This window comes from Carcharhinus amblyrhynchos, chromosome 15 (genome assembly GCF_965287045.1).
Source record: "Carcharhinus amblyrhynchos chromosome 15, sCarAmb.v2.hapA, whole genome shotgun sequence".
Lineage (NCBI taxonomy): Eukaryota > Metazoa > Chordata > Chondrichthyes > Carcharhiniformes > Carcharhinidae > Carcharhinus > Carcharhinus amblyrhynchos.
Genome location: NC_137338.1, coordinates 9,691,882 through 9,705,978, shown reverse-complemented (window position 1 = coordinate 9,705,978; position 14,097 = coordinate 9,691,882). Strand labels below are relative to the sequence as shown.

The following is a 14,097-nucleotide window of genomic DNA, read 5'->3' as shown; positions in this document are numbered from 1 at the left end:
TATTCTCAGCCCTATCCCATCAATCCTGGTTTGATTCTAAGTGGTGGTCTTGCATGGAAATTCCATAAAAGAAACTTACAGAAGAACCATAGAATGGTTACAGCACAGAAAGAGGCCAGTCCCATTCCCCTTCCCGTCCCCATCAGCCCTGCGTTTTCTTTTCTGTCCAGGTGATTATCCATTTCCCTTTTGAAAACCATAATTGAATCTGCCTCCATCACCCCCTCAAGCACTGCATTCCTATCCACTCACTCTGTAAACCAATTCTTCCTCATGTCAGTGTTGTTTCTTTCACCAGTCTCCTCAATTCAGTGCTCTCTAATGATCAACCCTACCGCAAATGAGAACAGTTTCTCCATTTTTATTCTCTCTTGCAACCCTCATGATTTTAAACACATTGATTAAATTTCCTCTCAACCTTCTCTTTTGGAAATGGAAATGAAATTGTTCTGTGGGTGGCAGTTAAAATACACGATGGAAGATATAATTGCAAATCTGTTTTATAAAGATACCATTTAGTGCACTTCTGTGGTTGAAGGAATTTATATCTTGACTAGTGCGGCAGCTAACCTGAGACTGCATAATCTTCTTGTTGGGTCCCAAAAGCAGGAAGAGTTCCATTCCTTAGCACTGACACCTTTACATAAAATGAAAGCTCGGATTCACATAAAACTATTCTCCGAGGCTTCTTATCAAAAAGAATTTGATGAAGCAGAATGTGAAATTAAGGTTATGAACTGTTGCCAACAAATTGACAGTGAGCCCAGTTTTACAGCACAAATTATGTTCAATTTAGAGACCAAAATGCTGTTAATGTTTTGGCTCTTTTCACCTATAATTGAAGAAAGCATGCATTGCTTAACATCTTTGGCAATGACTTTCACAAAAGCTGAATTATCATTGCACATATTTAATGTTTCTGAGCTCTTTCTCGCTTGGGCGAGCATGTGTTTTGTTGACAATGGGTTTGACACATTGCCTATCTTCCCAATGTGAAATACAGATCTGTACCGATCATTCCAATGAGGTTTGCAAAATCAGTACTTAATGTTAGTGCTTTTTGGAACTTTGTCCTTATTGTTGTTGGTGTCATACAAATGGGGCCAAATAGAAGAATGGTCCTTCATGGATGTGGCTCAGAGCTAGTTTAGCTGGACGTTCATAATAGGAGAGAAACCAACTTAAATGTAAGGAAGGAAAAGTATCTTGGAGAGTTACTGACCTATCTACCTCCATCCTAGAAGTTAGTGCAGCACAAAATCCCCTTTTAACTTGTAGGGAATGGGTCAAGAGATAGCTTGTCTCAAAGGTGAGCCTTCTGTCAGTAAAGCTCCCTCCACTGGAAATCTTCCTCGGAGTTAATGATGTTATTTCACTCATTGCTCGGTTGGACTTTATTTCCGAGTGCCTCTGAAGCTACAAACACAAATTTAGCCAAATTTTAATCTAGCCTTTTCGGATGAGATCACTGATTGCTGGTTGTGATAGGGGGCAATGGAGGAGCTGGTTGTAACGTTGTCGGGGAAAAGGCCATTGCATTCTTACCTCCATCATTTTAATGCCGGGATTCTGGCTGTGTGGAGTTCTGCCATGGGTTACATGTCTGGGAGGAACTCCTGCCCGCCTCTCCCCACTTACACCCAACCTGCTCCAGTTAATATCGGAATTTCCACCTTTGTGACATTGAAACCAAATCTCATTGCATGTCTCTACTTGATTTTCCCCTGGGCCTTAAAATCCATCCCCTCCTTCAGTCTTTTTGTTACATTTAACTGGTTTCTGAAACCCAAGTTTGGCATCGCCTAGTCACTAATTTGTGATTTCACTCCTTTTTGCCCCCACTCTTTTCGATCATGGTGCTATTTTACACAGTGGACCTTTACCTAAACTTTGCATGAGTTACTAAAAAGCATCTGCAAGCATTCACAGCACTGGAGGTCTCAACAGATTACCCAGCCATTTTACAGGAGCTGAACATAAACCTGGCAACTCACTCTTCTAGTACAGAGGTTTGCTTGTTTGACTGAATTATTTTTTACTGAGCTTTACAGGCGGGCAGATGGTAGGTCTATGAAATATTATACGGACAAAAGTCAGGATGTGGCATATCAGCTGAGTTAATGTACAAATTGAGAGCCTTAGATCTAGATTTTAAAATTAATTCCTTCATAATCCACTTTGTATCCCATTATTAAGTTCACTTATCTATCCAGGAAGCTGCTGGCTCACCTGTGCCTGTTCCCTGTTAACACAGTAAAAAGTCTGACAACACCAGGTTTTAGTCCAACCGATTTATTTGATAATAGACTCACAAGCTTTCGGGGTTAGCCCCTTCGTCAGGTGAATGGAGAGTTCCCCGTTTCCAGTGATGTTGCTGACGTATTTCCTGATTGATTTGCTCTATATGTAATGGGTCTACCCTGAACATTTGGGTTGGGATTTTCTGTCCTGTCGTGGCGGGACTGGTCCCAGGGAATGCGGCAGCCCAGCCAAAAGTCCTTAAAGTGGGGCCGGACAATCACCGTGGCGGACAGCGGCTGGAAAACCCAAGCCCTTGGAGTCAGCAAGAGTGACACAGAAATGAGCTGAAAGCTAAAAGCTTCCTCCCCCATTTGCTGAGCAATGTTTCGCTTTCATCTCCAGGTGACAGACGGAACGGAATGCCAACCGTACAGCAATTCAGTGTGTGTACGAGGACGCTGCATCAGGACCGGCTGCGATGGGATAATCGGCTCCAAGCTGCAGTATGACAAGTGTGGGGTCTGTGGGGGAGATAGTTCTACCTGCGTAAAAATATCTCGAAGTTTCACCAAGAGAAGGTAAGTGTGAACCAATACATGATGTCATTCTATTTACTGGAAATTAGTGTCAGCGATCTTCTATGAATCTTTTGCGTGTTTATATTAAATTTCCCTCTGGAAGCATTAACACCACCAACATCTTTCTAATTTTATATTTTGTGGTGATAGATGTAAACAAGGGATGTTGGAGCTGAGAAATGAAATATATTCACTGTTCTTGTCCTACTTTTCTTCTCCACTCTCCACTTAGCCTGACAGTCATTTAGATGCAGTGCCATCAGATTTCTAATATCTTTTGCAAGCTACTGTACTTCATGTATACCCTAGACTATGACAGTTAGCAAGCAGATTATTCGACAATGCAGTACAATATGATCAAATTAGATTCTGTCCTCATATCCGGCACACATTTCAATTGACTCTGTCTATTGACTGTTATTCTCTTTCGCTCGAACTTATAGGCAATCAAATGTTAATGTAGTCCCTTGATATTTAAAACAGCACTTCATTTAAAATGTACCAGGGCACAGAGTCAGTCTGGGAGAACAATGTATGGAGAGGCCCAGTAACAAGAAGGGCCTGTGAAAGTCTGCTCAGTAACACTCTGGATCAGCCATTCAGTGGGAGTCAAATATAACTGAAGTGGTCTGTCAATTTAACTTCCCAATGGACCCAAACTCTCGTAAAACAAGGACAAGAGCAAGGATCAGACAACGCCAAAGTGCAGGAAGCTCAGTACTTCAGTGTATTTAAGATAAGTTAATGAGCAGTAATTGTCAGGAAGAGAGGAAATGCTGTTTACAACAGCAATCTCCAAATATTTCCAACCCTGCCCCCTGTGGTTTCCTCTTGACCCTACGTTTCTCTAGTTGTATTTCTCTGTGTAATGGACATTTCAGGCACTTAATGGGTAAATGGACCACACGGTGCAGCACTAACTTGTGCAGTTCAGAAGGCTGCAAGTTCACTTTATATCCTGTTCTGAATTAGCTGACCTTAGCGAGAGAGGCAACTGAGATGCTCCATTTAATCTCAGCTGGGGAGCTTCCACCAATTTGTCTGCCGCGTGGAGACCAGCCTGAGCCTGATGGCATTTAATTTTTCATAACATTCTCCTAAACGCTGGAATTTCCTGTAGCTCAACCCAAAGGGGCAATCTTATCCCCAATCGCTGTATCGTAACTTCAAAAGCAGAATTCCCACTCCTGATCACTATCTGGAGACCCACCTGACGGTAGGTGCAGACAGAATATCAGCTTCTTGCAGTCTGATAGTCTGATAACTAACTCACTGTGTGGGCCCATAAACAGTGATCACTGGAGCACCGCCAGCACTTCTGTGAGTGTCATTATGAATCGCGTATGGAAGCTGAGCAGTTACGTGGAGACATTCTGAATGCTTGGTCTCTGCGGAATAACTGGGTGGGTATGAGTGTAAGTGTGCAACTTACTAGTGTTGGGAACTATAGCAGTATTATGGGGGACTCTGTGAGTGCATCGTACACAAATGGAGAAAGTGTTAAAGGCCGTTAAACTGTCCCACAGGCATTGGAGCGGACCGCAGTGACAGATTAAACTGGTTAAAGTCTATAGTGCTGTTTTCTGCAACATTGAGCTGATTTAACAGAAGGGTTAAGCACTGGCACATTCTGAGCAAGTCTGCGTGGTGCACATTGGCCAGTGCAGAGTTTATGGAACAGACAGCTCCTATGGGTTGCGTTTAAGGAAATTCCAGTGTTCAGAGGAATGCTATGAAAAATAAATGGCAGCAACTTCAGACGAATCTCCGCACTATGGCAGACAAACTAGTTGAAGCGTCCAATCCCTTTAAGGCTGATCTCTAATCTAAATGTTGCAATTATTGAGGCCACAAGGTCATCAAAGTCTATACCAAGCTCTGGTGTAATTTCAGCTTGGTCATGTTGAGATACATAAGGTTGTAAAACAAGAGGCTTTCAAGACACAGCTGTAGAGGTGAAGGTCTGCCTAATTTTGTTAGAAATTCTGTTCACAGGCGATTCAGATGTGCAACCTGGCTACAGTGTTTCACTCTGTCTCATAGGCAGACACGTTGGCCCATTGAAAAGCCAAGTATTACTAGCTGTTTAACAAGGTTAGCACATCAGCTCAATCAACTCTCCACTCTTTGGCGGGATACTGACGCCTGAGCCTTAACCACTAGAGTTTTGCAAATGTATAGAGAGTGACAGTAATTCCTGGAACTTCACTTGTACACTCCTACGAGAAAATGAAATAGTTCTGAAGCTATCTCAACATTCAATACGATTATGAGAATCATAGAATCCTTGCAATACAGAAGGAGGCCATTCAACCCATTGGATCCTGACCACAATCCCACCCTATTCCCATAACTCCATATGTTTACCCTGCTAATCCCCCTGATACAAGGGGCAATTTAACATGGCCAGTGCACCTAACCAGCACATCTTTCGGACTGTGGGAGGAAACCCACACAGACATGGGGAGAAAGTGCAAACTCCACACAGGCAGTGATCCGAGGCCAGAATTGAACTTGGCGCTGTGAGACACCAGTGCTAACCACTGTGCCGCCAGGGACTACTGTGTGAAGATTACATTGGGTTTGCTACATTGCTGGAAATTCCTTGTTCGCTGCTTCCACTGAGAGATGAGGCCTTTGTTTTAAGTAAGTAAATGCACCCCTTAAAGTAACTGATAACAGAGTTCCATGTGATCTGGATCACATGGAAGCATTTGTGCCGTCCTATCGAATTTAGGCTCATGCGCTGCGTATGTCTTTAGCTTCAGTGAGGCACTACCACCAGTAGTTGACTTTGTGGACATGGCATTGACTGACAGGCTCCTACAATTAAAACAATATGAACCAAAGCAATATTAAATGATACTGCTATATAGAACATAAGAACATGAGAAATAGGAGCAGGAGTAGGCCATCTGGCCCTTCGAGCCTGCCCCGCCATTCAATAAGATCATGGCTGATCTGTCGTGGCTCAGTTCCACTTTCCCGCCCTCTCCCCATAACCCTTAATCCCCTCTCTTATCAAAAACCCATCAACCCGCTTCTTAAAAATATTTAGCGAGGCAGCCTCCACCACTTCAACGGGCAGAGAATTCCAGAGATTCACCACCCTTTGAGTGAAGAAGAAGTTATATTGCAATGTAAAAGCAGAGCTTGAGTATATTGCCAGATACAGCAAAGCCCAGTGCCCCCATTCCATCAAAATTATTTTGAGAGGAATAGCAGATCCTGTATTGATTGTAGGAGAACAACAGACTCCATATGTATTCTCGGGGCACAGAAGACCCTAAATAAATTGTAAGAGAATAGCAGACTCAGATTATATTACAGAGTAACAGGTTTGGTGTATATCAATCATGTATATTTGACAGGGGAATAACAAACATGGAAGGTTGCATACATTTAAAATGGAATAGACAACAATATAGTATTACACAGAAAAAATAAACTGTTGGCAATAAAGTCATCTCTTCTCCATGGCTAACTTCATTTTTTTTTGTTCCGTCAGCGTGGGGTACAGAGAGGTAACAAGAATCCCTGCCGGAGCAACGCATATCAAAGTGCGGCAGTACAAGCCAAAGGGTCAGCAGAGATTCACTGCTTATTTGGCGGTTAAAAGGAAGAATGGGGACTATCTCTTCAATGGCAAATACATGATCTCAACTTCAGAGACAATCATTGATCTAAACGGCACTGTGCTCAACTACAGTGGCTGGAGCCAGAAGGATGACCAGATGCACTCAATGGGTCATGGCCCATTGAAGGAGCCGCTGATAATTCAGATTCTTGCCACTGATCCTGGGAAACCACTGGACGTGCGCTACAGCTATTTTGTTCCAAGGAAGCAGGTGCCCTCGGCCAACGAGAATGCCATCAAGACTCTGGCAGCACAATCCAACTTGCCCAAGTGGGTGACAGGACCTTGGCTGTCATGTTCCAGAACCTGTGACACTGGCTGGCAGACCAGAACCGTTCAGTGCAAAAATGGCCTCGGAAAACTGACAAAAGGGTGCCGCCTCTCCCAAAGACCATCAGCATTTAAACAATGTTTTCTGAGAAAATGTTAATGCACAGTTGCCAGTAAGATGCTCTATATATTGTCATTTTTGTTTGGTGTTTCACTTTAATCTAACTTGGAGAAAAGGAGGGAAAAGCTTGTCAGCATGTCTTGACACAAAGCAGACAGTGCTGCGAAATTGAGGACAATGGAAGCATGGGCAGAATATGTCTTGTGGATGAATAAGTGCACATCGTTATTGCACCACAGCAGAAGAGCTTCAGATGCATTGCCCCAGACTAGTGAGAATGGGAAAATAGAAGATCACGCCATCTTGCATTTTGCCTACCTCAGATGCATCCCTCAGCTACACGGAAATGATTCCGAAGAGCCACCCACTCCATGGATACAAGATGGTGCATTGATTCCACAAATCTATCCAACCGTCCTGAGGAATCTGATGTCAGCAGCTTCGGCATAAGTGTGCCGTATTTTTTCACATTTGTTTTACCTTGTTGTCTTGTGGCTGTTCAATTGGAGCCAGTGACTGATTTTGGGCATTCGATTGGGATGGTGCAAGAAATGCTGCACTCTTGTTCGCTCTTGCGCACATGACAGTAAAAGAAGCCAGCTGGCTGGAGACGGAATCCTCTAACTATCCAAGAATGGAATAAGGAACCAAAATTGCCAATGAGCGTACAGCACTGTGTGGCCTCTAGGAGGAACTTATGCCATGGTGATTGCAACATCTTGTTGGAGTGCTTAATGATACTACCCCTCACTGCAATACCTAAGCATACAGTTAACCACTCCTAACAGACTCTTTTAATGAGTAGTTGATTGAAGTATGATACAATTCCACTTGGTAATAACAAACCTGATCCAATAGAAGAGCAGAATGGCTGCACTGTTTGGAATTCTGTGGTGAAGATGATACAATTAATAATCCAACATTATGTTCCTGATAGATCAAGGATGACAGTGCCTAGTTCTAATGTCTGTCTGTAATCACTAAGGGAAGAAATTCTAGCGTGGGACTTTTCATCAAAGTTCAGAGCTTCTGCAAAGCATCCAAGATCAATGATCATCTCAAATTGCTACTATTGACCTGAGCGAATATCTGTCCCTAAGTTAAATTGCACACTCCTGACCCACTATGTGCTCTACTTGGTATGCTATTTATCTGATGTTGCAGTGGAGCAAATGGAACCAGAGACAAGAACAAGTTTGTGTTTTATTTTTGTCTGACGGAAAGAACAGTTTGCTTTGTACACATACTTTCTCAGAGTTTATTCAAGCTATGCCATGAGCCTGCAGGAACAAGCTAATGTGGCGCTTAGAAATGATAAAGCAGAACTTGGTTGTCACTCGGGTTTAAGGAGCAAAGGAAGGGAATGGCATCAGGGTTTTCATTCTGATTGTTGCTTTGACCAATACGAAGCTTCATCAAATACCATGACAACTTCATTAATTAAGTGTTGGAGCATGAGAGACAGAAGCAAGTGGGAATAAAAGACATGTTTTCAAATGAACAGACCATTCCAGTCCAGTTTACATCTTCCAACAGTCACCTCAACAACCAGTGTCTATTTTCAAGACTGGACAAGTAACAGTCCTACTTCAAAAAGAAACACCAACAGTCTCAAAGAATCTGTGGTTTGCAGCTCTGAACTTGATGGAGATCGGTTTCTAAAGGTCAATTAGGTCATTCATGTGATGGGATTTACTGACTGGTCCACCTTCCATCTCCAGGAATTTAAAAAAAGGACAAGTGGTGTTTTGCTTTAAAAGCAGCTGACCTTACTCATGATCTCATGTGCTCAGCAATGGAGTCATTCAGTGTGTTTCTGATTAACTATTTATAATTTCCATTGTAATCGGCACACCAGTGCTAGAAGCTATCTAACCAGAAATGATTTGCAGGCGGGAAAATGTGCAATTTCATAACTAATGTGTTTCATTTCCTAGTCTCATCCCTCCCCATCTTAACTGAAGCTCAACTGCCAGGTTAGTTGTGAATGGGCTATATCTAGTTAAGAGTTGCCTCGCTTCCAAATGGCTGTGTTAATGTTCCGTCTCAGGATGGATCTTTGCTGCCAAAGCCACATTTTAACCCAAGCCTATTTTCCCCCAAGAAAGTGACAATGGTGGGAGCCCTCCTGTTGCTTTGACAGAGCAGAATGTTACACTAGACCACTTGAGAGTCAACCATGTTGGTGTGTAATTGGAGGCAAGTGCAGGCTAGCTTGGGTAAAAGCAGCCAGTTTCTTTCCCTGAAGCGCATGAATTAAGTAGTTAAGTTTAAAGGACAGTCCAACACTCCCATGGTCACGTGCACCAATACTCGGTTTTTATGTCGAGATGTTTTAAACTGAATCCAAATTCGCAGAGAGTCAAGGGGAGATTCAATGTTATTGTCTAGATTTTTAGCCCAAACCTCCAAGATCACGAGCCCACTAACATAACCACTACACTAAGTATACAAAGTTGTATTGAACCATAGAAACAAAAAGATTTTGAGTGTTTGATGAAGCTTCCTGACGAACTAGTTGATCTCAAATGGAGCAGCGGTAAACATAAGAATACTGATGGGTCAGAAAAGACTATTCAGTCCACTGAAGCTCACCCCTTTAACATCCTAACTCCCCCCCAGGCCTAACATCTAGTGTATTTTGAACTAAGGTATTTATTTCCATTGTGTTCCTTGAAAGTCTTTCCAAACATGTATATCCCTGTGAGTAAGGAATTGCCTTCTTTTATCAGTGAAGATCTCCAGGTCTCCATTTATCCAGGCTGAAAAGGGGAAATATTGCTAATTGTAATAGAACTGAGCCGACTGAGTAATCAGTCTCAAGTGATGGGATGCTGAAAGGTAATTTTTCAGAGAAGGCTGGAATGAATCAATCATCCCCACTGTAACTCCCTCCCTCTCCCAAATAGCATGAAGGCTTTGCACACTTCCAATATCGCAGTTGATTCTTTTGTATGCCATTATTGCAAATTATTATTTTGCTTATATCACACTTTGGTATGGTACAGTATCAAAAGAATCAACACTTTCGGGCAGTACTGATGCCAGTTTTCTCAGGATCAGTCCCCAATTTTATGCGGTGCTTCAGAAAACCATGCCTTTTATTTTATTCCCTGTCCAATTGGATTGCATTGTTAACTAATGTTTTTTCCATGTAAATAGACCTAGTCAGGAGCTTCATTGGCCTCTGTGGCAAGACAGCAATCTACATTGCCCAGGTGCTGAGAAATATCTCTCCTCCCAAAGGCACCTCAGCACCATCTGAATTAGAACAAGCTATTTCAAGTGTCTTGTTTCAGTGATGAGTTGACCTTAGCTCTATCTTCCTCCACATTTGCTGTTTATATACAGAGTTCATTGCTTTTAGGATCTTTGTGTACAGCAGCCAGAACTTGTTCAGCAATGGTAAGGTTAATTTTCAATTGGAAACTACCCACAATGTAGCTCAGTTCATTGAAGATCACCCACGGTGATTAGAATTAACCCACTAATTAACTAACTAATTAGAATTAGTGGTATACTAACCCACGGATTAGAATTTCACGCTCATCGTGCACACGTGATTGGCAGTCCCAGAAGCTGACGTGATATATGCTTCCACCCACGATTGCAACTGATGTGCAATTTCACACTGGCCAGCCAGTTAACTCACAGCCATCATGAAACTGGTACTGAGAGAGGCACAGTGCTGTCGGGAGGAGGGGTGGCAGGAAGAGGGCAGGCAATAAGAGAAGTGAGGATACAGGCGGGCATTTCCAACAGGGTCGCTGAAGGCTGACAGCAGCTGTGGAGCTGCCTCAGGGAGCTGCAGTATTATTCCAATGAAATGTGCACAAAAAAAGCTGTGATGCAAATTCAAGCAATTGACAGCAAAACTCAACCCACAAACATCTTCTGTTACTTTATTTCATCCCAGACATTTGACCCTGCCTTGGCTCGGTATGAAGTGAAAATGTAAAGGCCTCCTGGCTGATTGCCTGCCAACACTGAAAGCATATGGGCCATATAAAATCACAAACAGTTGTCTCCTTCATGGGCTTAATGACCTGCTTAATTGTCATTGGGCACGCTTCTGATTCGCATGTGTGCCCTCCCACAGTAATATTGCGTGTGGGTGCAAAGACATCGGGGCACACGCCTAATGTCTTTTCATGCTATTTCGTGCAAATTCGAGTCAGGCACATGTTCACTCATTCAACATAAAATTCTGGCCCTGGAAGAGAAACTGCCTCAGCCTTCCTAGGATAAAGATGGAAACTTCAACCAGGGTTCCCATTTCTGTCTCATTAAATAAACCTTACTAGAAGCACTAATGCCCTGTAATTTAACAATGTTCAAATATTCGGTTTCAGATTCACAAATAATGAAAGCTCGTTTGACTGAGATGCCAGTAAATCCACTTTCTCCCTTTCTGTTCCATGTGTTCTGCTGATGCTACCTCCCACCGCGGGGCTTCCAACTTGTTCTTCTTATTCCTGAACTGAGGATTCCCCCTCCCCCCTGCCACCACCCCACAGGACTCTCAGCGACATCTAACCCATTTCCTGATTTCCTAAACTTCTGCCCTCACCCCCTCCCCTCCCTCCCAGAGCCACGATAGGGGTCCCCCTTGCCCTCACTTGCCATCCCACCAGCCTGTATACTCAGAGGATCATCTTCTGCCATTGACACCCCAGCCCCAGCCTGATGCCAATTCAGAAGCAAAATCATGCTGGACTCGAAAAGTGAACTCTGTTTCTCTCTCCATAGATGTCGAGTTTCTTTCCAGCACCTTCTGTTTTATTTCTAGATTTCCAGCATCCGTAGTATTTTGCTTTTATTACCAGTGGGTACAAATGGGTGAACTTCTGGCTGCTTAGTCATATTCCTGTCTCTGAGTCGGTAGGAGCAACTGTTGTTCATGTTCGACCTCCATCAGTGGTATGCTAACCACTAGTGGATATGGGTTCATTGGACTAACAGAAAAAATGTTTTTTAAAAATGGTTGTGGCCTTAAAGAGAACATCATATCACAACCCGTCTGGCTGTTAATCAGCCTGCAAATCCTTCCATTACTTCACGCTATTCTCCAAGGGAAGTGTTTGAAGATACAATAACAACAACATCCAGAGGGTGTCTATTGCTCTCAGGAAAGGAAAGAAGGGGAGGGAAAAAGTTGGAAACAGACAGGAAAATAAACTAGCATTTGAAAAATTGCATTTGTGATTTTTAAGGCTTTTTGATTGACAATAGGTCAGATATAAGTGATTCTTTAACTTTTATTTACATGAAGGTCAAAATCTACTGTACATTATTGTTTAACATTTAAACATTTTACTTTCCTGTGGATAATGTCTGTTGGCACACTTGGCACATTTTAAAATAGACCAGCTCTGATCCCAACAGAGATCATGCGATCTCAGATAGAACAAAGGACTCCTCCAATTCCCAGGGAACAGCACAGACTGCCAATTCAAAACCCAGTACGCGGATCAAGGTGAAGGGAAGCATTATATCAGTCTCCCTTGCAATTCCCAGTGCATTCTTCCCAGAACAACTTGAACCACGAGGTCTAATGATCCCCAAGAGGTTCTCCTTTTGATTTCCCAGGAGTGATCCTGGAGGGAGTTGGATTCCCCCAATTCCGTGAAAGAAAATTTGGGTGGCATTATTCTGATATCTATGATGTGTCCCACCCACACACATTTTCATAGCTGGGCCAATGGAATCAAAATGATCAGAACTCACACTCTGCATCTTCAGTTCAGTGGCTCCCATTTAAACATGGGAATCGAAAAGATAATCCTTTTCTACAATGTATAGATTTTAATTGGGTCTCCGTTAAGAGGGAGAAAACATTCCAGTGTAAATTTAAATTGTGAACAAGTGTAAGGCACAGCACTGAAATAATTTATTTGTGTTTGTATAACTGGTGTGAACTTGATGTAACAGTTTAATTTATTGTTATTTAATGTGGAGAACACCAATCGCGCAAGTTTTTGAAAAAAATTTGCTGTTGTGTCCTATTGTATAACTGTTTAATTTATGCTTCACTCTTCTTGTGAAAGTTCAGTATATTTTTTAAATATGTATGTTTACGTAATGTACAGCACTGGTTGCTTTGTCTACTATTGCGTTGTGCGCTTTCCTCGTGTAATCATTTAGATGCTGTGTGCATTCCTCATGAGGAAAGTTGCTTGTCCTTTTTTTTAAGAAAAATTATTAATTGACTGAGGCAACATGCCAAATGCATTCTAATACTTGTTTTAAAATGTGTAGCAGTTGTGTAATGTATATTAATCATGTCTAGAACAAAAAATGCAAAATCTTGCAGGATTACAGGGAAAAGGCAGGGGAGTGGGACTAGTTGTGCAGACTCAATGGGTCAAACGGCCTCCTTCTGTGCTGTAACCAGTCTATGATTCTCGGAAGTATTTTTTATCAATTATTTTAAGCACATCAGTAATATTCTGTAATGTACTGTAACAATAATCATGTTGCCTGTGTAACTAATGCTAAAAAAAACACCTTTTTTTAATGTGTGTAAATTATATATTCCCAAATGCAATTTAATTCTCACAATTTAATACCTGGTGTTGTTTTCTTTAATGGTTGAACTTAAAAGAGTTTTTCAGTTTGTAACTCCCTTTTGGAGGTTTCATTTTATCCCTCTTCCAGCCTGCCTTAAAAACACAAATCTGAAGTCTTTGCTTTAAGAAAAATGATTTTAATTTATAGACTAGAAGGGAAGGAACAATGACAAACCATTCAAAGTAGTAATTACTTTTGTTAAAAGAGACTGATATGCTCTGAGTGTGTGTGGGTGGGGTGGTGTGTGTGTGAGTGTGTTTGTGTGTTTATATGCATATGACTCCAGGGCTAGGAGTTTCATCACCTTCTATTGTGGATCCGATCTGCCAACCTAGTGGATAATGGAAATGAGTAAATAGTTATCATTCCCAAAATGTTGTTCATAACACACACAATGCTGTGATCGCTTAAGCACAGGAATCAAAAACACATTGCAAATGTGAAAATAAACTAGCTGTAGCTCTATTCATCAAGAGAAGGGAATTTATTTCTGTCTCTCATGGGCAGGATGCCTCGCAGCACTTCACAAGCAGTGACTATTTTTGAAAGTGTAGTCACTGTTGCATTGCCAGAAAAGACAGAAGCCAATTTGCACACTGCGAGGTTAATTAGATAAATGACCTATAATCTGCTTTATTGTGGTGTTGGCTCGCAGGGATAAATGTTAGCTCAGCCACCAG

General features: G+C 42.1%; 1 protein-coding gene across 1 annotated transcript in view; it reads left to right on the top strand.

Moving 5' to 3' along the window:
* The window catches only part of adamts5 (ADAM metallopeptidase with thrombospondin type 1 motif, 5 (aggrecanase-2)), a 36,146-nt gene extending 22,733 nt beyond the window's left edge, over positions 1-13,413 (top strand). The window contains exons 7-8 of the mRNA XM_080203399.1: positions 2,644-2,819; positions 6,328-13,413. Coding sequence (XP_080059525.1) covers positions 2,644-2,819; positions 6,328-6,886 — 735 coding nt within the window. The 3' untranslated portion in view covers positions 6,887-13,413. The remainder of the gene's footprint in view (positions 1-2,643; positions 2,820-6,327) is intronic.
* Positions 13,414-14,097: the final 684 nt, after the last annotated feature.